Genomic DNA, 17,670 nt, shown 5'->3' with positions numbered 1-17,670 from the left:
CTTTTTAACCACTCTTCCAGGACATACCGCTGCACGTGGCCATGATCTCCCACATACTGATCGCCTGGGACCGGATGCGCTGGCTGAACGATCCGCTGAAGGGGCGCCTGCCAGGATTCGTCTGCTGCTGCGCCACCTGGCTAACCGGAATGGTGATTGCCCTGCCCTACCCCATCTACACCATCTACGTGGAGCTGGGGGTGAGTATGAACACGCTCCTCCCATCGAGCACTTGTTACATTATTAAAAATCAGCGAGCAGGGCTCCTGGTTGCCAGGGCTGATCAAAGCGAAGCGCACTAGACCGGAAAAGCGTCCTGGCATCCTCCGCATGCCATTCCGTGAGCAACATGACCCGCTAGCCGAGCATCAAGTGACAGGTTCCCGGGAATCGAGGACTCACCTGACTGTCTGACTGGCTGTTTCTGGGCAGTTTGCCAGGGTATCTGCTGGCCGAAAAATGTGGATACCAATTCGAGTCCGTTAACATCGCCTGTCAACGGACTTCGTGCCTGCATTTTGTTGCCAACAAATTTGGCTACATCGACTTCCAGTGCCGCCCAAGTTCAGCCGCAACAGCAACAAGAGACATAAATATTTATGGCCCATAAAGTGTAGCAACTTTCTGTTACACTCCCCCGCCATGTCGTTGGTGTGGGTTTGTCTGTGGGTCTGTGGGTGGGGGATCATTGGTTCATTGGTCCATGGGATCCGTGGGCACCACCTTAGCTCCTCTGGGCTGGCACTGTTTCAAATCATCACTGCATATACATGGGCGTTTCCCCACTTTTCAGACCCTTCAGTTCGCATATTTTGTGATCTGAATTTTCCACAAGTGAGCCAAGGAATGTCACCATCTGAAATCAGGCATCAAAAGTCTTGTTTTCTGATAGTTTTATGCTTCAGGGGACACACTTTAGACGTTGGACTGCAATTGAATTAAGCTGGCAATTTGCCGTAACTTGTGTAATTTAATGTCAATTTGTTGTATTACCCATACTTTATCTATGGGTTCCTGCTGCTTTGTAACTTATGCAATTGAACCAATTGTAAATTGTGAAAATACTTGTGATTCTATATGGACTAAGAGATTAGACATTACCTTCCTACGACTCATAAAAGCTGAACTGTGCCAGGGATTACCATTATTCTCGTGTGCCATGAATTAATATTATGGTGCTTATTTATTGGTGTGAATCCGTTCCATTAGGCCGATCGTTTCTCCAAATGGTAACTGCCACTAAAGCCACTTTTGGCCTTCTGGATGCGGCACACATTGCCAAGTTGATTGAACCTTTTTCTGGTGGCAATTTGTGTAATTTATTTGGCAATTCACTGACCACAAAACCTGTCACTGCGAGTGCGGCAACAAGTGGCAATCCCCGAGAGAATCATGAATATACCCATGTACTATGCCAGCATATCCTGCTGCAGGCCCAGTCGCCTGTCAATAATTTCATTAATTCAATATTTGCGTATAATTTGATGGCTCCTCTCCACGGCAACTAGGTCCACTCCCGGGCGAAGTGGGGCGCGGGCTTATTATCTCGAAGGGGGTTGGCCGCCCGATTGTCTGTCTCCGCTGACACGCCCCCCCCCCCCCCCCCCCCCCCCCTGAACGCCGCCCCTGCTCCTTGCGGCAATTTATGAATATTTTAGCATTCTATTAGGGCGAGACACACACTCACACACAGCAGGTCCTTGTCTGGCCCAAAAATATATAGGTGTATAAACAATTCCATGTGGACTCTGATTGCCAATTCACAATTTGGCAAACGGCGCTGCTCCAGTGGAGGACTTCCTCCACTCCGGAGATCGTTGTTCCTGCGTTTAATAAGAAAAGGTTTGCCATAGCTTGCAGTCCGAAAAATTGGAGCCCCAATCCGTTTGCAGCAGCCAAAAGTCAAACACTAAAGTGAATTGCTCCGCCGTCCAGGTTCAGATGAGTTCAGTTTCGGTTTGGACGCAGTTTTCTGGCCAGTTTGCCAGCGATTTTGTGATTTTACGATTTTACGATTTTCCGATTTTCGATTCTGCAGGCGGTGCAGGCGGGTAATAAGCGATTTCATAACTGGCCGGCGAAAAGTTTTCGGTTTGTTTTCGTGTTTGGCCTGGAAAAGTGTCAGAAACTTTTCTCCATACCAAGCAAATTGAAATTTTCCATATTTCTACGCATGCCCCTCGATTCTGGTGGCAGGTTCCACCTTGCCACCTCCTGGCAGCGGCTTCCCTTTGTGCGGCTCCAAATTGATTTTTTAAGTTGTCCCCAAGCAAATCGGTGTGGTGGAAAAAAACAGAAATACACAAACGCTGGCATCCCTTTACCTTTCTTTACCTCCATCAAGTTGCAGGTCCTGTCGCCCATCGTGTCCTGCAGGAATAGATTTTGCGAGTCTAGTCCACATTTCATAATCTCTGCAACGGGAAGTGATGTATGCCACCTGACGTCGCGTTTTCTAACCCAATGAGCCGAGAACAACTTGATGATTAATCTGCTCAAAATTAATATCTATCTTTCAATGAATTCAATGCTAAATTAAGCATTTTAAATATGCAAAGTTTGTGGCCTATTTGTTGTGGCGCACTTTTTGTCTGCTGAAAGGGATTAATTTCGAAGGACTTTTAACTATGAAATGCAAATAGCAACTGAAATGGCGGCATGCATTAATGATGTGGCATCAATTTGTAATACTTAAGCCGATTTTAGGACCTGTTTTATATCCACCACTATATAAAATAAATACGCGACTTTAAAGCACTGTAAACAGTGTTCAATTTATATGGCGAACGGAAAGTTAAGTGGCTTGGATTGCAAACAGAGTATCTCTGGGGACAACGTTTATGGCATGGTTTCGCTGCAGTTTTGGAGTTGTTACACTTTAAGTTTGTGTTTTTCGTAGCGTTGGTAATATTTTCGAACAGCTCTGAGGGGGCGAAAGTTGAGTGGCCAGAAGTTCGGCTGAGTTGAGTCCCCTCCTCTTGAACTAGCTTAAATCGTTGTGTATGCAAAGAACACGCCTTTGTTTCGTCCTTTCGCTCCTATTTGCCCCGTTCTGCGGCTACAGTTTATTTATGTTTACTGTTCAGTTGTTGCTCCTCATCCCCAAATCCCCCTACCCCATACCCCATACACCCTACCCATTGCCATTCCCATCCCGTTGCTGCCTCGTTGCGGATATCCGGTTTCCGGCGTTGACTTTGGCACGCGGCGTCTCCTAATCCCCTCCAGCTCTGCGCTGGCCCAACCTCCTGGTCCCCCACTCCGTGTTACCAACAGAACTTGGCCGGATATGCGCCTGCAAAACGAAAACGAAAACGAAATTACGCCAAAGGGTCCAGGGGAGGGGGCAGAAAAATTCAAGTCACTGCGCAATAGAAGCGGCTAAAGTAAACATTATCAAGTCTACAAAAGGCAGACGGGCGGGATGGTCGGGATTCGGACGGAATTGGGCTAGGAGCAGTACCAGCACCAGCACCAGTGGCAGCTAGGAGCGATTGGGATGTCACAACCTCAATAGATTCCCTCAAGCAAGGGGAACGATTATGGGATTGTTGAGATCAAAGACATTCCTCACTCGCAAGGCACTTTCCAAAACTATTTGCTAGTGTTCGTAGTGTATGTATGAGAGTAAAACTTAACAATTAGAAATGAGGTAAATAATAATGTCTAATTGTCGGATTTCAGATGAAAATATATATCCAAATCAGCGTTATAAGTTACTGGACTTAGTCTTCGCAAACTTGGTGTTCTATATGAGTGCTTTTATTTGACTTGTGCGGACAAAGAAATATTTTGTACATGAGCTACATTTAACCGATTTCGAAGACTCCTGGCTGGCATATCACGTCCTGGGGCAGCAAAGGGCACCCAGAAGTTGGTAACTCGACTGGTTCGTCCGCCAACCCAGCTACTTTTTGCCATTCTAGCTGGTGCAGAGAGAAAAGAAACTTTAAATACAATCAACTGGCCCCATTTGCTTGGGCTTGGGGCTCGTTGTAGCAATTTGTAAAAATTACACATGCACACTCGCCCACACTGCGAGAAAATGCGGCTGAGATGGAGCTCAAATGAGACGTCCGCTTAAAGCGGAAATCAAATGGCCCCTTGGCCTGCTTGGTCCTGGTCCTGGTCCATGCGACTGGGACTCCTTCGCCAGAGCCCCGTTCGTTCTCATCTTCGTCATTATGGCGCATTATTACTGTAACTTTCTTAGCAGGCGTTGGGATCGGGATCTCCATCTTCGTTCGTCCATCCCTTTTCCATGGGGCTTATTAAATTGCCCTTTGCCGACAGGTCACAAGCAGCAATGCAAATTGCCCCATTGTCGTCGGGCCAAATTAGTTGATGTGTCCGAGGGTGCGAATGTGAGTAAGGAATAAGGATGGCTTCGTCTGCTGCATCTGCCAGTGGATCATTCCACAGCTTATCCAGCATATTGGAAATGCAAAACTTTGACACAACCCACATCCATCCATCAAGCCATCGTTTTGCACAGGTCCTGTGGCGGCGACCTTTAAGGACACGACACAGACCGCAAATATGGACAAAGTGTTTGGTTCCGTGAATTTTGCACTCGACTTGCAGTTCACAGATTACAGACCAATGGGGCACAAGTTTCGTGGACTCCACTGGATGCCTTGCAATCCTGGACATTAGATTACAGAGAAGAAGTGTGAGTAAACTTGGAATGGTCAGCAATTCATAATTTCTAAGTAAATACGTTTTGTTATTCCGTTTGAGGGACAGCAAAATTCTTGAATTTGTTATTCAGTTTTAAATTGTTGTTTACAACCAAGACTTTTTTAGCGAGAAACGAACGACAGTTTAGCAAGGTCATCGACTTTTTTTTAGCTAACCAGAAGCTGGAATTAAGGAACAAGAAAATGCATTAACTTGTTGCTTTAGCCAAAAATGGCTATCTAATTTGGCTTACTGCACATTTCACATCATTTTCTAGTGCAAGTTTTTTCAAATCATACAATTTGTTGTTTTTCACTTGCTCCATGTAGTTTCGTTGTTTCTTGAGATATTCCTGCTGGTCCTTGAGAGGGGTCCTAATGGGTGCAGTGCTTCCGGGGAACCCCACCATCCAATCCCCTTGCTGCTTTGTTGATTGGCATTTTCAATTATTAAGCAGGCAGACGTAAATTCATTTCCACAGCAATTCACACTGAAAGCGAAGCCAAACATACAGTAAACACAGCAGGAGGGTGGTGCACCACCTACACCTCCCACTTTCACCACCTACTCCACCCACTTTCACCACCGCCCACTGGCCACTTCTCCTTACATGGTGGCGCATAAAATCCTTATTGGCGAATCGTGCGATATGCACTTCGCATTTTCAGTTTTGTTTCGTTTAACGGAATTTTAATGGCCAGCAATGATGTTGCCCATCGGCGACTCCGCCGGTGGCTGCTGCAAATTGCGTGGCAATGGGCAGCCAGGATTAGGAGCCAGGACTCTTCCTCCTCCTTTTTGTTTTGCTTTATGCGCCTTGCAATCGCCCGCAAGGCAATCAATTTTTATCACCCACCCATTCTTCCAGCGATTTCCCCGCCAAGCAGCAACAGCTGGCGTGGCAACTAATGCCATTGATAATGTGGGGCAGGGCAGGTGGCAAGAATCAGGGGGTGCTACTTGGGGTTTCGGCACTTCTAGGAGGAGCGATGGGGAATTGAAGGGGTTAGCAAATGGCAAACGACTTTGACAAATACCCCAATGCAGGGAGGTGGTGAAAGCAGCCTTTCAGCCAGCCAGCCGCCCCACCTTTCGCCCCTGGAATACCCAAAACACCCGCCTCCCCTCGAGAGTTCAGCCAGGTCGGTGGTTCCTATGCTCCAGCGAATTCCTGGTAAACGTTTTACATATTGTAAAATAACAATATCAACAAATTCAGCGAAAAGACAGCGACGCCGAGCAGACAGCAGTCATCAAAATGGAGTCCAGCGAGGGTAGCTAATACACTTCTCAGCCATTCAAAGGCACATAACATTTGGTTGCAAAAATAGCACCACTACAGCGGACTAAAATCTTAATAGCTGATAACTATGAGTTAGATAAGGATACTAACCTGGAGATACCTGGAACTTTTTGAGCCACCCTGGCAGCACCCAACCACTGGAGGATGTCAAATTTCTGGCTGCCTGAGGCCGAGAAATGGCAGCTCTAATTTCGTTATAATATTTATGCGCTCTCTGCCTGTGTGCATGTGTGTGGGTGTGCGGGTAACTGAATGGATGGATGGGTGGTTGGGTGGGTGGTTGGCTGAGTGCTTGGGTGGTGCGCCTGGTGATGTGGATGGGCTGATGCCAGCTCCGTTGGCAAGTGCGCACTTTAAAGCTCCGCTTTGGATCTTCAAATTGTTGTGCGGTCGCATCAATCGGTCGGTCGGGTTGTCGCTTCCTGTATTCCGTATTCCGTATTCTTTGGATCGCCCCCGCTGCTGGAGGAGGCTTTTCAATGGACCGGGGGCGTCCTTGTTGATGCCACTGTGTTATTGTGCGGTAAGCAGCTTAGGGTCCTAAATCACTTGGCCAAACGAGCCGCGGTGGGCCCGAACGTTTCTACGGTCCGTCTGGTGTTGCAAGGATTGGGTGTTATTTGGGGCAGAGACTCATCATCAGTGGCAGCGAATATCGAAATTAGAATTCAACAAAGGCAACAAAAGTTTCAAGTGCCGAGCGCACTCGACGTGGCAAATTTAGGAGTCTATGTGTGTGTTTATTTCTTTTTTTTTTTGGCAATTGGCAACATACAATGCGAGTGAGTGTATTATACATATATTTACACAAAGTGGATATATTTGCTGTTGCCAGCCAGTCAGTGAGGCATTGTTGTTATGCGCATAAGCATAAAATATTAATAACATCAAATGCAAGCTGGAGCAGTCGAGGAAAACTTTGAGAATGGAAAAGTAAGTGCGTGTAAGCACGCATAAGAAAATGGAAGGCAAGTGGGCCACTCACCCACTGATTTTCCCACCTTTCCCTATCTCGACGCAATCTTTTTGGCCAATCTGTGTGGATTCCACCGATCGGACAGCGGTTTTTCCCCATCCTATCATCACCGCTATCATCATCTCACGCTGTAATGACTTTTTTCGCGCTTTCCACTTCGTTTGCATTTTCCTCTGTCACTTAAAATAAGTGAAAATATTAAAACGAAGGAACTGCGCTGGTTGGGGGAAATCAAAACCAAATCTGTACCTCTGCCTACAGCCCATATTGTGCACTGAAAAAAATGATAGCAACTTGCCATACTATCTTATACTAATTTAAAACGTGGTTGAAATATGTAGATAGATAAAGCGTAAATAAATCGAAATTGGTATATAATCCCAAGTTAAATAAGCAACGCGGAATTAACTGCTTTCGAAGCTAAGTCAATTTCCTAGAATAATTGTAATTCAGCTTAAGATACTTGGGAAATGTAAGCCAAGTTCTCAGAGAGAAATCAGAAATATGTAGATAAGATAACTGTCATATGAAGGATTCCTAAAGCATTTGCTATGACTTCTAATTTTGGCTTTACTAATGTGGCTAGCAACTACAAATGCGAAAGGAAATATTATCACTGTGCATGTGAAACTTCTGCTCGCCGTGTCCTTTTAGTCCTGTCTTGTATGTGGGTGTATGGGTGTGTGTGTAAGCGCTTGTTTCTGTGTGTTTTTGTGCACTTTACGACTTTAATTACGTAAGTACATAATTGTGTTATTATCGTAAGCCCGCAGAGCGCAACACATGCTCGGCCCTTGGCCAGATCCTTGTCCATGTCCGTGTCCGTGGCCGTGTCCGCATCCGGGGTCGTGATCCCGGCTGGGGCTTTTAGTCAGCCAGGATGCGGCGTGGCCAGGACCCAGTGTGTGTGCTTTGCTGTGACCTCGTCTGGCCGCTTGGCCAGCATTTTACGGCCATTAAGTCCGGCAGTGTCTTTTTCGGAGCCCCCGCATTTGCCGCTTGTTTTGTGTATCCCAGCTCACCCAGTTCGCCCAGTTCGCCAGGCTGCCCAGGCTGTTAGTCAAGAAAAAAGGAGCTCGTGTCCTTTGCCCGGCTTTATTTCGATGGCCTAACCTTTGGGTTCTGCTCCGCTGTTTACATTATAATCCTGCCAGCCCATCCCGACAGCGTTTTGTGTCTGCTCATTGTTTTCTTATTATTTAAATTACGAAATTCTGTTTTTAATTATGCATTGTTTCTTCCGCTCCTGCTGCTTCGACTTTTCCGCCATCCATTAGGAGCAATTTTCGTATAATTTGAGACTCCTCCGATTATTGGTAACCTTTCTCGTTCCCGCCTCCTTCGACAAACTCAATTTCCTCACGCTTTTCCTCCTCCCCAATTATTTTCCTTTTAATTAAGACGTACATACGCGGCAATGTTTCGTTTCAATTATCGCTTTGATAAATATATATTTAAATATTGCCAAACATCTGAGACTGACAATAAGAGCCTCGCCGACTTTTTTCACATTGTTACCACTCTGAAAGCCAGGAACATCAAATTTCAAAGAGAAACGCTCCACACCCAGCGAAAAGCGGAGAACATCCTGGCCAACAGGTGAAATCGAAGGGAAGAAGTGAAGCTCCAAGGCTACGAATAGTTCCATCTGCGTTTGCTCTGTTGTCCTGCCCACCGCCTCAACTTCCAGATCAATATCCATCTCTATTTCGGAGCAACTTTTTCGCTTGCCTCGCCTGTAAATTATTATTAAATGCTTTTCATTTCCAGCTCTTGCCCAAGCATCATCCAATAACCAGACCGGAGTGCCAAAACCAAGACCCATTCCCTCGGCTTCTGCAGGGGCAATTCGTCAAAGTCAAAATTGCGACAGTGGAAATGATAATACTTCTACAGTCCGCCTCCTCCTCGACGATTGCAATTTGCTTTTGGAGGCGGGGCCAGGACTCCGTATGCGGAATGTGGCCTGCCTGCTGGCAGCACGGAAATAAATTGTTATTAATGTGCTTGCCTGTGGCGGCCCCGCTCCTGGTTACCGGGAATCCAAATACCCACTCCCATACCCACTTCAATTGCCATCATTGCCATCGCCAGGCTCGTTCGTCTACAGTCGATAAATTATTTGGCAAACGCGCGCCAAACTGTAAATATCTTTATGCGGGGGCGAAAAAGCCCCAATAATGCGAGCCAATTTAATGGGCTGGCCACTTGTTGGATGTTTCTGGAGCTGGGATGGGATGTAATGGAGTCCCACATCGACATCTACCAGCCATAAAGTGTTTACGGTCAGCGCTTAAATTGATTTGTGCCCAGCACGAATCAAATCAATTGCATTAGCCGTCGACTCGATGCCAGAGGTAATCATAACTGCGGAGGATCCTTTAGAAGCGGAGATCCTTTGACTTCCTTAGCCAGTCCCATAAAGCGGAAACCGTTACTGCCAGCCAGCCAGGCAGGCAGGAGATGATGAGCATAAAAAAAGGCGCCAGGAGTCCACATCTCCCAGTATTTGGCATTCGCCATTCGGCATCGGCATCGGGGAACCGTCAACCGTCAAGGCCACATACCCATGCCGGGAATCCTTCGCAAGACGCCCCCAGGACTCGTTAAATTGCGTGCAGCATCCGCTCTACCCATCCCCGCCCCCCTTTGCCACCTAACAGCGGTTGGCCACGTCGTTGCACAGGGAGAAAAACGATAGCGCCAACTTGCAACTCGTTTAAAAGTTTCCCCTTGGCAATTAGCATAACGGAAAAATATTGACACGATTTCTTTTCCAGTTGGCCAAATTAGCATTTCGTAATTAATATAGCCATAAATCTGCATTTTTGGGGGCTTGCAAAAAAGGTTATAGTATCTTAAGAAAAATATTCAAAATATTATGTGGTAAGTAAAAAATTGCCATAAGGTTGCATTTAGCCAAATGCTGATTTAGGTTGGCATATCTGTCTTCCGTGGACTGCAGCTTTTTTCGAGTGTAGCAAGCACTTCGTTTGATTTCCCCGCCCCCTTGGTGACTGTTGTCGTTTATTTGCATTTGACTGTGCGCAGTGGGCAAAGTATTCAAAACAGATTTGTTGGCCAGATTGTACAGCGCTAACAGTTCATTACCCAAATGACTGTGGGCCAGAAGTGGAGCGGGCGCGGCGCACTGCGATTTGGTTGAAAAGGTTTCATTACAATTTCGGGCACTCGGCGAATGGAAAACTTTTCGCTCACGCCAAGGATACCCGGCAGGCTCCTCCGCTCCACACAGCTCCATTCCAATCTTTTGCTCTGCCCCGCGCCATTCGGTAGTTTGAGATTTGATTTAAAAGTTGGGGCCAAGTTTTAACCGCCTTCGAGGGGAGGTGGGTGGAATTTGTGGACCTGCCGTTGAGGGAATCGCAAACTTTTTAATAGTTATTCATACAAAATCATTTGCGATTGCCCCTCCATATGTGTGCCACCATCCCATCCATCCCCACCTACACATACATACTTTTTTATACATATAAAAAAGGCGAGGGAAAATGAGGAAACTTTGGCCAGAGTTCTGCTCTCGTCTGGCGGAATAATTCTGCGCCACATAATAACTCTTCCTGCCGTGGGCAGCAGCTCTTTGGATCATCGCACCTGGCCAGTTGACCTGACCGATGATTTCGCATGATTGATGAAGCTACTGGGCCCCCTCCAAATCGCCGATTTGCCTTCGTTCGCTCTGGATTTAAGCCCACTCAGGCGGGTATGTCTTAGTGCCCCATTCCCGCAATCCTCCGATTACACCTCAGATACGCAACTGCCATCCTGCGGAGCAATTTAATGAGAAAATAACTTGGATGCGGCCATAAATTCATTTCCGCCCTTTGTTTAATTTCCTTCGCCATCCGAAAAAGTTTCTCGCTACGCGCGAATTCATATGTAATTACAATTACGATGTAATCTCGGGTCTTTCGTGGAAGGAATGGCATTCTCTCCGGGATGTCGGGCAAGGTGGGCATGGCGTGGTGGTGAACCCACCTGCTCGGGTGGGTCAGGGTCACGGTCGAGGTCGAGGTCGCTCTGTCAGGTCGCGAAAGTCAACTGTGTTACAGATACCGCACCGTACTCCAGATGCCCTATGGCGCTAAATTGGGAGACAAGTTGATTCAATTAAAGCTTTTCGCATGGCAATCGATAGTAGAGCACCAGACATCAAAGAACTTCCCGCCATTCGCCCCTCCCCCTGAAAAACGAATCTGTAATTATAAAATCAATGAAAATAGTTTGTCCGCATGGCCCACTTCCAATCGTTTCTAAATGCCAGTCAATGACCCGATTTTTAAATGTGAAACGATGGTTAAACGGCCACTTCAAAGACGGAAAGTCAAAAGCAATCAATTATTTACAAGCTACTTGAAGTGGAGTGAAATGGCATTATTATTATGCTACTGATTTCGGTGCTTCGATGATAAGTAGGACAGCAAACTGAAAATCAGGACAAAATGGCAGGTTATCCATGCTAAATATTCCATTTAGAGCTAACATTCCGTGATTATATCTCCAAGTCCATAACAATTTGAAAGATATACTACATTTTGCATATTCCCCCTTGCAGGACTACATGCCGCAGCTGTCGGGGATCGGCTTGTGCGTGGTCAACCTGATGGACGACATGCAGGAGTACACGCGCGGACTCTTCCTGCTGATGTGAGTGCCAATGTGGAGTGCCTCTCGAAGGAGCAACCTCTGACCCCCGTCTCGATTTACAGGTACTGCGGCCCGGCCATCCTGCTGTCCTACCTGTACATACGCACCTCCCAGGAGCTGCGTCCACCCGACGGACCCTTCGCCGTCATGATGTACGAGCACCGCGCGGATCTGCGGATGCGCCAGAGGTGAGCACTCGTCGCTGGCCGTCGTGATTAAGCTGAAATATTAGGCCGGCTATCTGCCTGCTAATTGGGCTGATTAATTCGGTGATTTACCAATCAGTGCGCTGCCTGTCCGCGTAACCCGATTCGCAATCACTCAGCCCGTGTGGCAATCCCTTGGCCAGCGCTAATGAGCGATTGCCAGCGCCAGCGCCATCGCCATCACCATCACCATCGTCCTCCTGGCGACTCTTCCCTAACGAGTTCCAATTTCTTGAGCCACTTTTTCTGCTCACCCCATTGCTATTATTGTATACTTAAAGGGGTTGAAGATGGAGCCGTCTCTTGGCTCCTCCATTCATTACATTAATTGGCGAGCCAAAGGACTTGGTATAAGTGCCATAATTTACTGGCTTCTTTTTCTAGTGCACGTGTATAAATGTAATGGGATTTCCGAACAGGAACTGGCACTAGCTAACAACATTCTATGAAAATGATTATTAACGAACACATGGATCCATAAATGATCCAATTGCATCATTGACTGACTGATAATATAATCGCATTACTGATTGAAATCGTTTTCCCCCGCTGTAGGAACTCCTCCACATCCTCGGTGGAGCCGCGCCACCTGAGCGGCGGGGGCGTGGCGGGATTGAGCAATGGAGGCGGCAGCTCCGCACGCTCCTACGACTTGTACAGCGCCGAACTGGACGTGCATCGCGAGAAGCGGAAGCAGCGCAACTTTGGTAGCATGGCCGCCACCCAGGTGGTGTGCATGTGCCCACTGATGATACTGCGCTTCGCCAGGCTATCGCTGGAGGAGACCTACGAGAATGCCAAGCACTTCGACTTCACCTACCTGATGTTCGTGTGGGTGGCCTTTCTGCCCACGGTCATCTTTCCCTGCATCTACGCCTCGCAGATATTGCCCAGGTGAGCCAGATGAGCCAGATGAGCTGAACACCTTACGCATAATCCAAGCACTTGGAGACGACTCATTTCCTTCATTATCCGACCTTGTTTGCTCTTTTCATACATCCCGCAGAGATGAACAGGAGCGTCTGAGGGGCTATTTCCGGCTATCCTCGAAGCGCAAGCAGAAGTCCCAGCGTCGCAGCGATGCTGGCGGAGGATCCGGTGTGGGGGGCAGTTCCCGCGAGGATTCCATCGAGAAGGACGAGGCCTCGAACACGACCAGTGTTCACCACGCTGCTGAGCCGCACAAGCATTCGTCAAAGTTGCGGCACGAGCGCGAGGTGCGTCTGCCAGGACACGGCTCGTCGGCTGGCGGAGATCGCTACACAGGAGCACCATATCGCCAGGGCAAGGACAGGGAAAGGGACAGGGATAGGGAGCGTGATAGGGACAGAGATAGGGAGCGGGAACGGCAGAGGGCGGGCGGACGCGGTGCCGGAGATGCCGGTGTGGTCAACAATCTGGGCAAAGATGTGCGCGGCAAGAAGCACGACGTCAAGATCAACATCATCTCGGATGGCGTCGGTCATGGCGCCACCAGTCACCATGCTGCTCATCCCAGCCATCGCAAACAGCCGGGCGGCAACAACAATAACAACAACAACAGCAGCAGCAGTCGAAGTCGCACCAATCCCGGCCAGCGGCATGGCGGCAGCAAGCTAACCGCCGACTGTCTGTCCAACGTGACCGCCTCGACGTTCTGCAACGGCAGCGGAAGCGTAACTGCCGGCGGAACTGGAAACGGAAATGGCCTGAGCGGCGTTCTAATCCCAGACGACAGCAGCACCAGCAACTATGGCGACGGCGAGGAGAGCTCCGTGGTCAGCAGCATGATGGTGCTGCCGCAACGCTGGCCAGGATCGGGCGGCGGTGTCCTGCGCCACAAGGACGTTTCATTCAGCGAGTGCAGCAGCACCTGCTCGTCGAGCACTCTGGAGCGCGACCTGGAGATCATGGACCAGCTGGAGCGGGAGCGGAGCATGGACATCCAAGAGATGCTGCAGCGTGAACGGGAGCGGGAGAAGGTGCGCCGCCAGCTGCCGGACATCGAGAAGCTATACGCACAGCGTTCGCCGAAAGGAAAGCGCGGCGAGGCAGCTGGAGCCGGAGCCGGAACCGGAGCGGGATTGGCGCTGGTCATGCCCGGCAGTGATCCGCTGAGCAGTCTCTCGCAGTCCCGCTCGCTCTCCACGGAGTACAGCCTGTGCTCCACCTTGGAGACCAGCGGCGCAGGGGTGTCCGTTGGCCACGACGAGGTGCTGCCGCACCACCTGGAGGAGGTGGAGGAGGAGGTGGTGCCACCGGACTTCTATGACAGCTACACGCCAGGCGGCTCCCAGAACCTGCCACCCAATGCGAGTGGCGCTGCGCCGGTGGCCACCGCTGCAGTTCCCGCCTATCAGTACCAGTACAGTCGCAATCGGCTGAGCCGCAAGAGTTCCGGCTCCAGTTCGGGGCACCATCATCACGGTCATCATCATGGCCAGCATGGCGGCGGGGGCGTTGGAGGCGTGGCCGGAGGACGCGGCTCCAAGCGGGACAGCTTCAATTCGCTAAACGGCACGGATCTGATTGCCGGCGCCTTCTGCGAGCTGGATCCCACGCAACCGCTGAACAAGATGGCCGTGATCGAGGGCCGGATGCGACGCAGCAGTCCGCGCAACGCCAGCTTCAGCTCCGGATCCGGGGTGTCCGGACGCAGCTCGATGAAGTCCTCGTCGCGGGACTACGACTACGGGCACGGCTCCTCCTCGCATTCGGCGCATCCGGAGCTCGATTTCAGGGAGAACATCTTTGCGGAGCTGTAAGAAGGGTTTGGGCAGAGATTTTAGGAGGCAGTAGCGAGAGGGAAACGAAAAGCTTTACGGTTACGGATTTGCCAGGAGTTGTGCAGCTACGGGAGCTACGTGTTTAAGTAGGAGAATTTGCAGAAGCTGTATTTTTTTTTTTATGTGTAGGGTATGTGTGTGGATGGGCTCACATTTTTTTTAGCAGACGCAGTTGCTCAGCGTGGAGAAGTCATAATTTTGTGGGCGGATCTCCAGACTAATGGAGATACAGATACATTTACACCTAAATGCATAAGATAAACTAAATATATAGACCGAGTTATTGGAATACTTCGCCCAACTGGTTGTTGACTAATAATGTTTGTTGATTTCTGCGATCGGCGGGATTAGGATTACAGATCACGGATCGCAGCTTAGAGATCAGAGAGATTGGTGAGAAGGATGGAAGGGAATAGGGGAAAACTGTGCCAAGAAACGGAAATGGGAAGCACTCCCACAAAACGTACACATTTATATATATGTCTTTTAAATGTTGCTAACTTCAATGGGGAGGGGAAGGGGAGGGGGAAGGGCGTGGCAGGGATGTGCCTGTGTTTTTAAACTTTCCCAAGCTACATACATACATATATGGATATATACGATATATACACTAGACATATGCTAAGACATATTGAATATTACGAAATCAAATGAAAAGTTTATTGAATGTTAAATCAAAGTCTAACTACGAACTACGAATTACAAAATACAAAATCCGATTAAACCATACAAGTTATAGTTGTAAGACTATGCAATTCTTCTGAGCCCCAAAGAATTGCTCCACCACACACACACACACAAAGTATTTGTTCCAGCATTCCAGCGGGCATCCAGATACAGATTCAATTTGATGGATACGAACTCCTCTCATCCCGATGCAGATCCCGATCCTGCCTAGATTTATATAGCCCCATATATATACATACATACATACATACATACATACATACCCCTAAGTGTGCAAGTGTCCGTTCGTGTGTCTAGCGATAAGTTCATTTTTTCATTGTTGTGGTGGTTCGGTTGGCGGTACGGTGGTGCTGCCTGGGTGTGAGCAAAAAAAACTAATAAAAACAAATTTTATGTGAGTTGAACACACAAAAGCAAATCTTTCATTGACAGCGTTTTATTTGGGAGTTGTCCATCAGTGTAAGCCATCAAAGCCCGTTTCGGCTCAATTCCCGGGGCCAATAGGTAAGTCTACACTGCGAGAAACGCAATAGGATGCCTTAGAACTTTTGGTCTTATAATAAAAATAAAATTATGGATTCATTATGCATTGATTTCTTTGGTTTGGTGATGTAGTGGGAAACTGAATAACTAACTGACAGCATTGATGCATTACACTTATGGGATCAGTGTAAATAACCTTTTGACCTGCAAAGCGGTTTATTATTTTGTTTTTCTCCGTGCTTTTTGGGGATTCTGGGTCCCGGCGTGGCGCGCACCTCAATAAAATCCGTGGAAATGCAGGGCCGGGCACCGAAAAATAATACGCGCCTGCGGGGAGCAAATGGATGCCCCGAGAGGAATGTGAACTGGAATGGGAGGGAATGGGCACGGGTCCGGAATAGGGTCAGTGCGCGAGTTCAAAAGTTCAACGCGGGGCCACTGACTCAGCCTGCGGATGCGACTCCTGCTCCGGTTTCTCGGATACGGTTTCGGCTGCTGCGTCGTCCACCCGTGACCTGACCCAGTAAAATGATTAAGTGGCGTTATTTAGCAGCTGGCTGGATTTACTTGACTTGCGAGCTCCACTTCCACTGCCACTGCCACATTCATTTCCACTTTTACCAGTTTGTCTCCATTTGTGTTCATCTGCTTTTGGGTCTCCTTCTTTTTTGCATAATTTGCGCTGTTTATTTTGATGGCTTATGGTGGGGTAATCGTAACACGACAAGCATTTCATTCGGAAAAGTCAACTTTAATGGAGAAAACACGCCCGGCCGGAAACGGAAAGTATGACTACATGGATAGATAGGACGAGCCCCAAGGAATGCAGCCGGGCCGAAAGGAGAAGTTATGGCCATTACCCCGGGGCACATTAAGTTAGGAACTCGGTTTGGGTCACTTTATTGGGGTAATGCGGGTCAGCAGGCACACAAACACACAGACAGACAGACGGACGGACAGACAGACAACTTTCAATCGTGTGAAATGCGCTTTCAATTACACGCCGCGTAATGAAATGCGCAAATTAATTTATGACGATCACGTATCACGTATACGCAACGGTGGCAGGTAAGCGCGCTTAAGTGACCATTACGCACTAACCACCAGGTCTTAGCTGCTTTCATAATCGTTGCCCAGCCAACGGGCCAGATCTCTTTGGGCCATCAAAACTGCATTCCAATTGAGCCGATTTTTCGCTTTTTACTCTGGCCTTAACCCCGCTTCCGTATCTTGGTGGTTTTATGCCATCCGCACACCGCGACAAAAGCCCCCTACTCTTCTCACTTCTCACCAGGCTCTGTGATTAGAGAAAGATGTGCTCATGGCACACCCATTTTCGCGCCGTGTAGTCGGCATTTGCGAGTTTCGCTTTTGGGACACATCGGGCATTCCGGGCACGTTCCTATAAACAACGTTTTATGCCGGTGTTTATGTTTAGTTTGCCGTTCGCCCAGCGGGGGCGGATTGTTATGTAAGTGCCAAAGAGCATATTCAATTTGAATTGGAATTGGAATTGCCATCTACATGTCCACCCACCCCTACACTCCCCTCCCCAACACCATTGTTATTGCTTATTCCATATTCCGCAGGCGGACACCAAAGTTTAAAGAAAGTTATCCACGCGAAATGTGAAACAAAACAACGCGGGGGAAAATTAAAATAAAATATATATCCAAATTCAATTTGAAATTATGGAAAATTATAACAAACGATAGGAAGGGCAGCTTTGTCAAAAAAAAAAAAGAAAAAACCTAATTGGATTGCATTAGATATCTTGGGTTTCAGGCAGCGATTTCGAATAGGAGCTACTTTCCAACTGCACAGAAAAAACCAAAATAATAATCTAATAGATGATTATTGAACTTATTATTGAGAATTGAACTTCATGAAATATTTTATCAA

At 48.1% G+C, this 17,670-nt stretch overlaps 1 protein-coding gene across 2 annotated transcripts in view; it reads left to right on the top strand.

Moving 5' to 3' along the window:
• The window catches only part of LOC6614864, a 36,800-nt gene extending 21,097 nt beyond the window's left edge, over positions 1-15,703 (top strand). The window contains exons 2-6 of one of the 2 annotated variants that reach the window (XM_032725488.1): positions 21-200; positions 11,536-11,627; positions 11,690-11,815; positions 12,389-12,727; positions 12,840-15,703. In XM_032725488.1, the coding sequence (XP_032581379.1) occupies positions 21-200; positions 11,536-11,627; positions 11,690-11,815; positions 12,389-12,727; positions 12,840-14,577 (2,475 nt within the window). In that variant the 3' untranslated portion in view covers positions 14,578-15,703. The remainder of the gene's footprint in view (positions 1-20; positions 201-11,535; positions 11,628-11,689; positions 11,816-12,388; positions 12,728-12,839) is intronic. The other variant, XM_032725487.1, reaches the window with a different exon arrangement.
• Positions 15,704-17,670: the final 1,967 nt, after the last annotated feature.

This window comes from Drosophila sechellia, chromosome X (genome assembly GCF_004382195.2).
Source record: "Drosophila sechellia strain sech25 chromosome X, ASM438219v1, whole genome shotgun sequence".
NCBI lineage: Eukaryota > Metazoa > Arthropoda > Insecta > Diptera > Drosophilidae > Drosophila > Drosophila sechellia.
This window is presented reverse-complemented; position numbering and strand designations above follow the sequence as displayed.